The sequence below is a fragment of the Haplochromis burtoni genome, unplaced genomic scaffold, assembly GCF_018398535.1.
Source record: "Haplochromis burtoni strain Fernald_Lab_line unplaced genomic scaffold, NCSU_Asbu1 Contig_417, whole genome shotgun sequence".
Classification (NCBI taxonomy): Eukaryota; Metazoa; Chordata; class Actinopteri; order Cichliformes; family Cichlidae; genus Haplochromis; species Haplochromis burtoni.
The window spans coordinates 434,600-446,521 of NW_024582778.1; the positions used below are offsets into that span (position 1 = coordinate 434,600).

General features: G+C 40.0%; 1 protein-coding gene across 8 annotated transcripts in view; it reads right to left on the reverse strand.

Moving 5' to 3' along the window:
• usp2a (ubiquitin specific peptidase 2a) overlaps window positions 1-11,922 on the reverse strand; it is a gene marked incomplete at its 3' end in the record, with an annotated part of 66,828 nt that overhangs the window by 9,266 nt on the left and 45,640 nt on the right. For all 8 annotated transcript variants that reach the window (XM_042213103.1, XM_005944709.3, XM_014340858.2 and 5 more), the window contains 1 exon segment: window positions 2,103-2,153. In XM_042213103.1, the coding sequence (XP_042069037.1) occupies window positions 2,103-2,153 (51 nt within the window).

Below are 11,922 nucleotides of genomic sequence, written 5' to 3' on the forward strand. Positions count from 1 at the left end.
CTCATAGGGGGTCATATGATTGTTGGGTTTTTCTCTGTATCTATGAAGTGCCTTGAGGCGACTTTTGTTGTGATTTGGCGCTATATAAATAAAATTGAATTGAATTGAAAAACTGTCTGAATGTATTTGTTAATATAAACAGACAACCACCTTGTTCGCCCAAATGTCAAACTCCTGAAAGCCTGACCAATTTATCTGATATTATTGGCTAAAACCAGCAATATGCTACTGCTGGCATGTTGTTTGGAACGCCACACTCACACCAAACAGCTGATCTGACCACAGTCGGGCAGAATGTACACGAGTAAATAAATAACTACACATAACAAATTTAGGGAAATCCTTTTGCCATGTCTAAATGGAAAAGAAATACTGGCATATATATTGGAATATGGCATTTTAAAATCACCAAATATTAGCACTAGTTTCAAAAATCCTTTACCTACCTTTGACAGGCAATGTTGTTTGTTCCAGAAACATCTGTAAACTTTAATCATCAGGACTCAACTTTGCTATTATATCAAGCAGCAACTTCTTGCTTACTAAATGGCTGAAAATTAAGCCAATATGGACACATGCTAAGAGTTGCAGTTGTTTTATTGGTCAACAGATGCTGGTCTCAAACAGTAAGTCAATCCCCATAGACTATAATGTAACAATGTCCAACTCTGCAGCATTGAAAATGGCACAGGAAATGGATTTAGCTGTGACAGATCATTTCTACTTCATAACAGCTGTACAGGGGGTGAATGTTTTGGAGGCTAAGGCCAACCTTCATACAAAGTCTTTGGGTTAAACTCGCAGCATCCCATGACCACAAACCAACAGGAGAGCTGCCCTTCTTCTAAAGATTTATTTTTGCCATTTATCCTTTAGTAGATAAGATACAGGACAGACAAGAAAGCAGAAAGGGAGCATGGGGGAATGACACACAAGCAATGTGGCAGGTATATTGTTGGTATATTGGTCACCAGCTCAACCAGATGAACTGAGATCTAAACTGAACTTAAGACGGCTGAAGACTTTTAAAAGGTGTTTTAATAAAAGATAATTCACAATTAAGACATTCTAGGCCTTTCTGAAGATGTGCAGACACCCTGCATCATGTCTAACAGTAATTTCTAATGTTGTTCCAATATGTTACCAAAATATATTTCTGAGCGCAATTTGCAGTGTTAAAAGATGACAAAACAGTAGCTTAACAGCTTGAACGAATACTTCAACATTTTGAGTGATGTGCTTATTTGCCTAGAGTTAGATGAAAAAAACAGCTAGCATGTATAAAGATAACAACATCTCCATATAGGCACTCAAAGCTCACTGAAGAATATGCTGTCTTGTTTGACTTCGGTGTGCTCAAAGAGTAAGAATAAAAAGTTGGGACTTTACAGAATGTGATTTGTGCACTAATTCCTCGGGTGACCACATCATAGCTGCGTATCTGCTAACCTCACTGTAATTACAAATACTTGTTTTTACTTTAACTGTTCTAAGTCTTAGTGAAAAGCCAAGCAACTCAGATTTACTCCTCAGACTTGAGCATCATCAAGTTCATAGAACAAAGGCAATCAAGTGTTTTCGCCAGAACTGTTCACATCATTTTGAAAAAAGGTGGTGTACAGTCATGTAATAAAAGCTAAATCTACATATTATGTAAGAGAAGGATTTTTCAATGTAAATGTGAAGTCATTTGTCCTTGATGAATGTTTAAAGAAGCAGAGAAGCAGCAGTGTAACTCCTGGGTACAAAGAAGTATCACAGCACTGTCTCATGTCACGTGTTCATGTGACACATGTGCAGCTTGGTAAGAACAAGCCAGTCAGAGAGGGAGGGAATGAGATCTCTCTGGTCCATAGTTCAGAGCTCTCTGATTAGGTTACTCTATACAAGCACACAACACAGTGCACAGTTTATTTTAGGAGTCGTCCTTATGCTTGTTGCCTGGCAGACCGAACAGATCGCAACACACTGTGCTTTCAGTGACACTCACTGGATTTTTGGAAAGCTATTGCAAATCAGTTGAGAACAAGAGCAACACTACTCAAGCTGTTAGTCTCACAACAGATGCAATTACATGTATAGCATGTGGCTGCTGTACTTACAGTGTTTCCTAAATTCTTCAGTCCCACCAGGCCTTGGGCGCTCTTTGAATTCTGAAAATATAAATAAATAAATATCAAATTTAAAAACAAAACAAAACACCATTTTCAGATCATATGTACAGTCTTTTGATCAGACCAGTGAGGGCTGGTGACTCCCAACCACCACTGACAGTACTAAAATGTTTCATTTTATTCCTGAAGCAAAAACACTTGAAGAGCACTCCATGTAGCGGTTTGAATGAATGAACTGAAGCATTCAGCTTTTTCTGGTAGTGTTTAGCCTTCAGGAATCTCCAAACAGAAGATTCCCATTCCCAGCATCAACGTTATATCTCGTGTCACTGTCCATGCTGCATAAGAAATACTAGTCAGTTAAATTAATAATTTGTAGTGCATTAAAGTACAACACCAGTTAACTATTGGTCACAGCCAGCTGTTTTCAGAAATAACACTACTCAACCAAATCTAACAAAGTCCTTCTAGCTTAGTGTGGAGCTTTGTCTGCACTGGGTTAGAATGGAATGGAACAGTTTACAGTGCAAAGGCCTTAATAGTGACTAACAGGAAAGTCTTAGTGTGTGTCAGACTTTAAAAATGAAAGCCCACAGTTATACACCGGATGTTTTCAGGATGACTTATGTTAAATTTTCATAACCAAAGTGTCCGGTTCCTTCTTGGAATACCAATGTTATTTAAAACATGCTGAATTCTCAAAAATAAAAGCCTCCACTGGTTGGTGGTTGTGAAATGTTAGATTTTTAAAATAGTCCAAGGAATTTGTCAGTATCCTTTGGTGTGTCCTTTTTGCACTAGACACCATTATCACATGCTGTAACTGTATGAGTTTCAACATAAAAGTTACCATTTATGTATAGGCATTTAGCAATACTTTACAGAGTATTAGAATTTTAAAGATAAAACCAGGTAAGTAAAGCCCAAAAGGTTTATTCTGTTTATCTGGACGTAGCATTTTCAATGGGTATCGTCGTTTCTGTCACTTGGAAGAGTGATGAAATGTTTCTCCCATTGAAAAGGCTAAGTCCAGATGAACTGAATCAACCTTTTGGGATTTACTTACCTGGATGATTGAGCATGCATCAAGACACTTTCTTTGAAAACTTCTCTAATTGCTGGAATTGTTTATTTATGCAATCTTGAGTCAGCATCTTATCTTCAGCTTCTCTCAGCTAGCTGATTTTGCTAAAGATTTTTAGCCGCGAGTAGCAGACAAAGGCCAACAACAACAACAATAATCCAGGTGCACTCTCTCCAGAACCTGTGTGGTCTAGACATGCAATGTCTTAACTAATGTGTTACCGAATGCTGGACAGGTGTGTATGTGTGTGGATTTTAACCTTTAAGGACAGAAGGACTGAAGCCCTGCTAATCTGACATCTTGTGGGTGCACTATTATGCATGTGTCACGGACCCGGCTCTGGGGACTTGGGGTCCGTGAGCAGTGGGGGACTATGACTGTTGTTGTTGTTGTTATTATTATTATTATTATTAGGTGTGTTGTCTGCACTGCCCCTGTGCACATCTGTGTGTAGGCAGGTATGTGTGTGTATTGCCTATCTGCTGTGGCCAAGTTACAGGCACCTTCAGCCCTGGGGGCGTGGCCTAACTTGAGGGCTGGCCACACCCGAAGTCCTGGTCGCACACCTGCTCCTCATCTAGGCTCGTCGGGGGAGCTATTTAGATGAGCGATGGAGCTTCCACCGATGCGGGATTATTGCGTTGGACTACACGTCAGTCTTCTAGCATAGTCAAGTTTGAGTGTATGCCTGCTGGGACAAGTGTGTAACGGCTGCCTCTATTGTTTTCCCCTCAGGAGGAGTGTGGGACAAGAAGGAGCAGTGAGCACGGGGAGTGCAGGGACACTGGAGCAGAGAGCACTACACGGGGACTTTAGGGAAGAAGACACTACACGGGAGTCTGGGAAACTGGGGATTCATTGTTGTTTACTTCACCACCTTGTAAATAAACACTGTTGCACTGAAGAGTCCGGCGTTTGGGTCCTATTTCCCCATCTCCCCACAGTCTGCCAGCCAGACCGTGACAGCATGGTGGATTTTTGAAACATTTCAGCAATTTTTAAATATGATGTAAGAATGCAATTAACAGTTTGAAATGGAACTTAAGTTTGAACACATAAGATTTAATACCATCTGTTACACCGTGCTGAATGCTGACTGTTTCCAGTACTTTTCTTGCTTTTAGATGAGTTAAAATGGCATTTAGATTTATTAGTAAATGTAAAAAAAAAATTAAAAAAAAAGAAATCAATCAATGAGGAACCACACACACATATACACACCCACAGAATGTGATTCTTTTTTTTACTGAATCGAATGGGTGAAAATCCTTACATAACTGAATATGTATCCATTAATCTGGCAGTCTTTCTGCTGAATAAGCCGGGATTGTGAGCTACTTCGCCACTGCCAACAGTGCTGATGTGTTTGAGGCTGAATTTGCACTTTAATGATATCCTCATGAATCTAGAGATTCATCTTGCGCTGTGTCCCTCTAAGAATGCCATATAGGAGGCATTTCCTGGTGAGCATTATCTGTAGACAGAAGCTTGTTTTTGTGATTTCACAGCTGCTTCCTCTCTGGGTAATCACTCCCAGATGGCTGAGATCTGATCAACAACAGCAAAGTCACTGTACCTCACCGAGTTTAATTCATACTGTAACTTTCACTGTTCTTTAGGCAGGAAACTATGAAAAAGACACATTTAAGCTCAGTGAAACACAGCAGATGGCACGGCATATTATCATGTTTTCAGAATCTTAAAATGGTCTGAAATGCTTTAAAGAACTTATGTCATCACTCGCTGCAGTTCAATTTCATTACATAAGATTAGTGGTTATATAATAGTGTAACCAGAGGAAGAACAAACAAAGAAGACGGGGGTGGATAAGGAATGCACTGGTGCCCTTGGCTAAAAGGCAGAAGCATTTTTACAAAGACGCGTAGGACTGAATTCACTGTGCATAATGCTCCATCAACCAGAGTGCTGCTGTACTAATCGTGTTTATAGTCACTGTGAAAACACACTCACTAAAAACGTGTGGGTAAACTTGTGTTTTTAGGCACTGAGAGTGTCGGCAGACTGACATCAGTCACCTGAGCTCACTGTTTTGTTCGGCTCATTTTAAAAATTTATATGGCACATTTGATTACAACAGCAACCTGCTGTACAGAATTACAAAATAACTAGTACCGAATAACTCTCATACTGTATTAAAAGACAGTGAATACAAATGTGTTTTAGGTTTGAAAAGACTAACAGTAGGAGGCTGTCTGATGTGTAGGGGTAGATTATGCCACAGTTTAGGCGAGGGGTCTGCAACCTGCGGCGCTTTTGTCCTTATACTGCGGCACCGGGTGGTTTGGAAAAATAAATTAGAAGTATTTAGCTGAAGTGTATTTTATTTGTGTTTAGTTCTTTTTTTAACTTGTAGTTCTAAACTGGAAGATTATTGTGATATTGAAATATAAAAATAAAATTATATTTTCTTATTTTTCATTGCTCAAAATAAGCGGCACACTCGCGGAAGCTGGTGTACCCACCGAAACGCCAGCATTTATTGAGACTTTCAACTCCAGGTAGGCCAATTATGGATCTTCGGATCCACATTATGTCAGCAGCTATTCTCCACCGTGAACTATGTTAAAAACAAACACGCCTCACAGATGACAGCTTACAGTCCTGCGTAAAGATGAAAGTCACTTCGTACAGCCCCGATTTGCAGACGCTGTGTGCAGAGGTTCAGGAGCAGAAGTTCCATTGTAAACATACCACGGCAGACCCGCTGCTTTTCAACATTTCTTTATTGACCACTTTTCACACAGGGTTGCTGTACGCATACAGCCGGCTGTACCTTTTCAGCTCACAGCCCGACAACACAACAGCAGAGAGAGCACAGACTTTAAGGCGCCGAGGTGTGATTGCGGGTGCCGCTCAGGTGCGTCCGACTCCCATGCAGCGGCACTGCAGACCACGCCCCGCCACACACATTAACCAGGTAAAATACATATTTAGGCAGAATTTTGCAAATATCTTTTTTTTTTTTAGCAGCATAGTGCTTTTTTTCCAATTATTTTTTAAAAGTCAGGTCAAGGCTCCAAAAGCCCAAAGGCGATATAAGGGTGGCGGCTCACAACAGTTTTTGTTTGCTACATGGATCATTTTAGTTCAGCTGGGTGTCTTTCCTTTTGTTATATTTCTTTAAGAGTTCAAAATGTGTTAATTACATAAATAAAATGTAATTTTCTCTGTAGCACTTCATGGATTTCATAAGCAACACACCTTAGTTGCTCTGTGGATTCTTTTAAAAAGCAGTTAAAAACTTTTCTGTTCAAACAAGCCTTTTGTTGATCTACGTATTTTATATTCTTTACATTATTTACATTTGATCTTTTACATTGTGTATAATGTCTATTGATTGTATTGTTTACAGCGCTTTGTGAATGCCTGTCTGTTAAAAGCGCTTAATAAATAAAAACATGTTACTACGTTATAGGGCTGGGCCATATTATACCGTTCACGGTAATACCGGTATAATGTTAGGAACGATAGGAAAATGAAATATCACGATAGAATGGATGAGTAAAACGCGCATGCGCAGTGCCTTTGTTTTCATACGCACATGGCCGATTGTTGAGTGAAACAGAATGAACCAGAATTGGTTTGTAAAAATGGTGCAACTTCAGTGATGTGGAACTGGTTTGGTGTTTGTCCGTCAGATACACTGACAAAGCACATTTTTTTGCAGAACATGCAAGCGGCCGTTGTTATTGTCGTATTTGTCGGACTAAGATGCTCTTAAATCTGGGAGTAATCTGGGTCCTAAACTCCGTATGCTTCAGGTCAAACAACACTGCAGCATCACTGAGAGTTAAAAACTGTCTAAATTCTTTCATCTTTAATAAAACGATCAGCATTGCTGCTTTACCAGGTGTAACTATGAAGTTTAACTTCCAGGCATCCATGAAAACAAAATGTATTACATTTAACGGAGTTAGAAGTAGCAGGAAGCTAGCGGAAGTTAGCTCGCTAGTTTCGCTAGTTACCTAAGCATGATATTGCATGTTCTGACTGAGAGATTTCTGAAAAAAATCAAACGTACAGCTCTGCTATCACTTCCAACATAAATGAAGACAGGAAACTAAACAGCAGTGACGTTTGTAGGGTTACTGAAGTTGGGCTAGCTGGTATATAATGTATGTGCTACGTGATCGCTAGCGACACAGCTATGTTAGCATAACATAAACAGTGAAGCTGGAGGACAAACACTAACACTTTTCCACTTATAAAAGTTAACGTGTAAGGTTCCTCTGGTTAGAGACAAATGCAATCGCATGGCAGGATGCTGTAAAGGACCAATCTTCAGTCAGGAGAACAACTGAGATAATCCATCCACAATACGAGGTTAGTCATTAATATACTGCAACAACATGGGAATAGAGCAGCTGCCAGAGAATTCAACATTAATGAATCAATGGTACAGAAGTGGAGGAAGCAAGAAGAATGAGTTTAATAAAGTTTGATTTATCTGACTGCTTTGTTTCGCTTAATGTGCCTTATAATCCCGTGCACCTTATGGTCCGAAAAATGCGTACTGCACACTGCAGTTTAATGTTGCAAAGCACCTCTTTTTAACTTCAGTGGATATTATACATGGTTATGCTCAGGATATGTCAGCCCATTTCTACTGGAAATGCCTTTTGGTTAAACTTTCAGCAAGGAATTTGCATTTGCACTGTTACATTTTTATAAAGCTTTAATGTACATAAAAACCAGCTTCTTGTTTAAGTGAAAATAAATGGAAGGTTGTCTTTTTGCGCTAGTAATGTTGTGGAGTTGTATTTTGTCTCGCATCAATTATATCGTCAGTTATATCGTTATCGCAAATTTTCAAATATATATCGTGATAAATATTTTTGGCCATATCGCCCTGCTCTATATTACTACTACTTTAAGTTGTTCACACAAAGCATAAAGGTAAAAAACAATATATACAGTGTTATCTTCATTTTAGATGTCAAAAAGTATTTGCGGCTCCCAGTGTTTTCTTTTGCGTGGAAACCGGGTCCAAGTGGCTCTTTGGGTGTTAAAGGTTGCTGACCCCTGGTTTAGGGGCTACGACCCCAAATGCTCATTTGCCTCTGTGAACCAGCCTACCCTTGGTCTGGCTAAAAGTAAAAGATCTTTTGATCCAAGAGATCTAGAGGGCACAAAAAAGCTGCAAGAGGTCAGATAAATACCCAGGAGCCTGTCTATTCAGGGCTTTGATGGCTGTGGGTATGTACTCATGTGCTGGCTGTTACCCTCACCTGTGGTAAATGAGAGTGCTATGTAACAGGACCACAATGAAAATCAGCCAAATTGCATAGAAGGCAAGCTCACCAAACCGTTTAGTGATTAAATCAAAAGCAGCATGGGAAGGAGAGTTAGCTTTCACTGATTTGGTCCAGGACACGTCAAACTGCAGGTAAAGGTGCCGTTTACAGTTTGTTACCTATTTCAGTTGCTGAAGTGTTCAAATTCCTCTCTGGCTCTGAACACAAACTAGATGATGCCTGAGAGGCCAGAGACCGCTCATCACTCACACACACTCAATCCCGTGTTCAACTTCACCCTGGAATTGACCTGACAACCAATATATGAGTCACCACACATCACGTACCTAATGACCTTCCTGAACCCAGTGACCATTCATAATGGTATCAACACTTCCTACGGTCGCACGTGAACAGGCTTAACAGTCAAACTGTCAGGGTTTAACTGGCAACAGACTTACATCATTACTACCAGAGCAGGACGTTTTCTGAGAGGCTCTGGAAGGAAAAGTATGTATGAAGTCACAGTTGGAACTTTTTCATTTCAGGTACAGGTGGGACTGGCTATCAAATACACCCTCACTTCATAAGGAGCAACCTATCAGAAGAAAGCTAGAGGTGAGGCTGCACCAAGGCTCAGTACATACAATAAGTAGGGCTTATTCTGAACTGTGAATGAGGCAAAGCTACAGTGTTAAGAGTCCAAGAACAGACCTAAGGAGATGGAATTGAGCAGAGGCTATGCTTGTAAAATTATTATGGTGTTAACTTACACATTCAGCAGCTCCATTACAGTAACACTATGATTCAGATGGTGTCAATGTTCTACCTTCTTCACAGATTCAAGTCCATTATTGCCCGTCCTTTTGCTTTTCATTCTTTTTAGTGCTGTTTTTTTTTTCAACAAACTCCTGAGAAATAGATTTGTTCATCAGCAAAAAGCAAAAAGTGTGAAGCAGGTTCATCAGATCTTTTTTTCCCCAGAAACAGCTGCTCGTTGGCACTGGAAACAAGTTTAATGAGACCACTGAGACCGAATAGGGAATCCAGAAATCTAAACAATGGCTACATTATTTTGGTCTTAAATCTCCATGGGTTCATTGTAATGAGCTGTAAACACACTCTGCACACTTTGAGTCACTGTTGATAGGGGGGGAAATAACTGATAGTGTATATTAAACTGATGTTAAGAATACTGTAGCTGCTGATGGAATTTTTTGCTGTTTCAGCTGCGCACAGAAGAGCTTCGCTTGCAATGCATGCTGGGAGAAAGAATGCTGAATGTGACAACAGAAATCAAAGTGACTACTCCCACCCTGAGCTCTGCTGCCGGCCTTCTGTAGCTTCACATGATTGGAAGTGTGTTCTGTTTGTTCACGAGTAACGTGCGCCTCCAGCTCATCTTGTTATGATGCTTTTATAGGAGAAACTCTCTGCTCTTATATAAATAACCCCTGCCATCTGCCTCTGATTCACCAATAACACAGTCATACAGGATGGGGGAGGGGAATATCTGCAGTTTAATTAACTACAGCTTACCTAAATCCGTCTTTCTGTAAATTCCTCTGTAGTGACTGGAACATTTTATTAGCCACGGCCATATAACATAAATACACAGACACATGCACACACTTCCTGCTGTGATTTCGCCACTATCTCAGCGATGACAGGATGGAGGACAAATCCTCTGTGCTTGCTGCAAATTTTATTTCATAACACACACACACACACACACACACACACACACACACACACACACAACTGGAATGTGGACATTGCTGAGTAATGCCACGGTCACTACCAAAAATAGCTGCCTTGCTTTTAGTAATGGCTGCTTGTCCACTCACAATTGACTGATGCTTTGGCCAGCCCAGTGCAACTCATAACAGTGAAATAACATCTTGGCTTTGTCACCGTGGCTAGAGCAGGGCGATATGGCCAAACATATTTATCACGATATATATTTGAAAATTTGCGATAACGATATAACTGACGATATAATTGATGCGAGACAAAATACAACTCCACAACATTACTAGCGCAAAAAGACAACCTATCATTTATTTTCACTTAAACAAGAAGCTGGTTTTTATGTACATTAAAGCTTTATAAAAATGTAACAGTGCAAATGCAAATTCCTTGCTGAAAGTTTAACCAAAAGGCATTTCCAGTAGAAATGGGCTGACATATCCTGAGCATAACCATGTATAATATCCACTGAAGTTAAAAAGAGGTGCTTTGCAACATTAAACTGCAGTGTGCAGTACGCATTTTTCGGACCATAAGGTGCACGGGATTATAAGGCACATTAAGCGAAACAAAGCAGTCAGATAAATCAAACTTTATTAAACTCATTCTTCTTGCTTCCTCCACTTCTGTACCATTGATTCATTAATGTTGAATTCTCTGGCAGCTGCTCTATTCCCATGTTGTTGCAGTATATTAATGACTAACCTCGTATTGTGGATGGATTATCTCAGTTGTTCTCCTGACTGAAGTTTGGTCCGTTTACAGCATCCTGCCATGCGATTGCATTTGTCTCTAACCATGAAGAACCTTCACGTTAACTTTTATAAGTGGAAAAGTGTTAGTGTTCGTCCTCCAGCTTCACTGTTTATGTTATGCTAACATAGCTGTGTCGCTAGCGATCACGTAGCACATCATTATATACCAGCTAGCCCAACTTCAGTAACCCTACAAACGTCACTGCTGTTTAGTTTCTGTCTTCATTTATGTTGGAAGTGATAGCAGAGCTGTACGTTTGGATTTTTCAGAAATCTCTCAGTCAGAACATGCATATCATGTCTTAGGTAATAGCGAAGCTAGCGAGCTAACTTCCTAGCTTGCTAACTTCTAACTCGTTAAATGTAATAACTTTTGTTTTCATGGATGCCTGGAAGTTAAACTTTATAGTTACACCTGGTAAAGCAGCAATGCTGATCGTTTTATTAAAGATGAAAGAATTTAGACAGTTTTTAACTCTCAGTGATGCTGCAGTGTTGTTTGACCTGAAGCATACGGAGTTTAGGACCCAGATTACTCCCAGATTTAAGAGCATCTTAGTCCGACAAATACGACAATAACAACGGCCGCTTGCATGTTCTGCAAAAAAATGTGCTTTGTGTGTATCTGACGGACAAACACCAAACCAGTTCCACATCACTGAAGTTGCACCATTTTTACAAACCAATTCTGGTTCATCTGTTTCACTCAACAATCGGCCATGTGCGTATGAAAACAAAGGCACTGCGCATGCGCGTTTTACTCCCATTCTATCGCGATATTTCATTTTCCTATCGTTGCCTAACATTATACCGGTATTACCGTGAACGGTATAATATGGCCCAGCCCTAACCGTGGCAACACTGTTTTTATTTTTATTTATTTTTTTGCAGAATAGAAAACTAGAGGACACTGTGACATCACTGTGACAGGACTGAGCATAGAGAGATCTCGCTCTCAGAGAGAG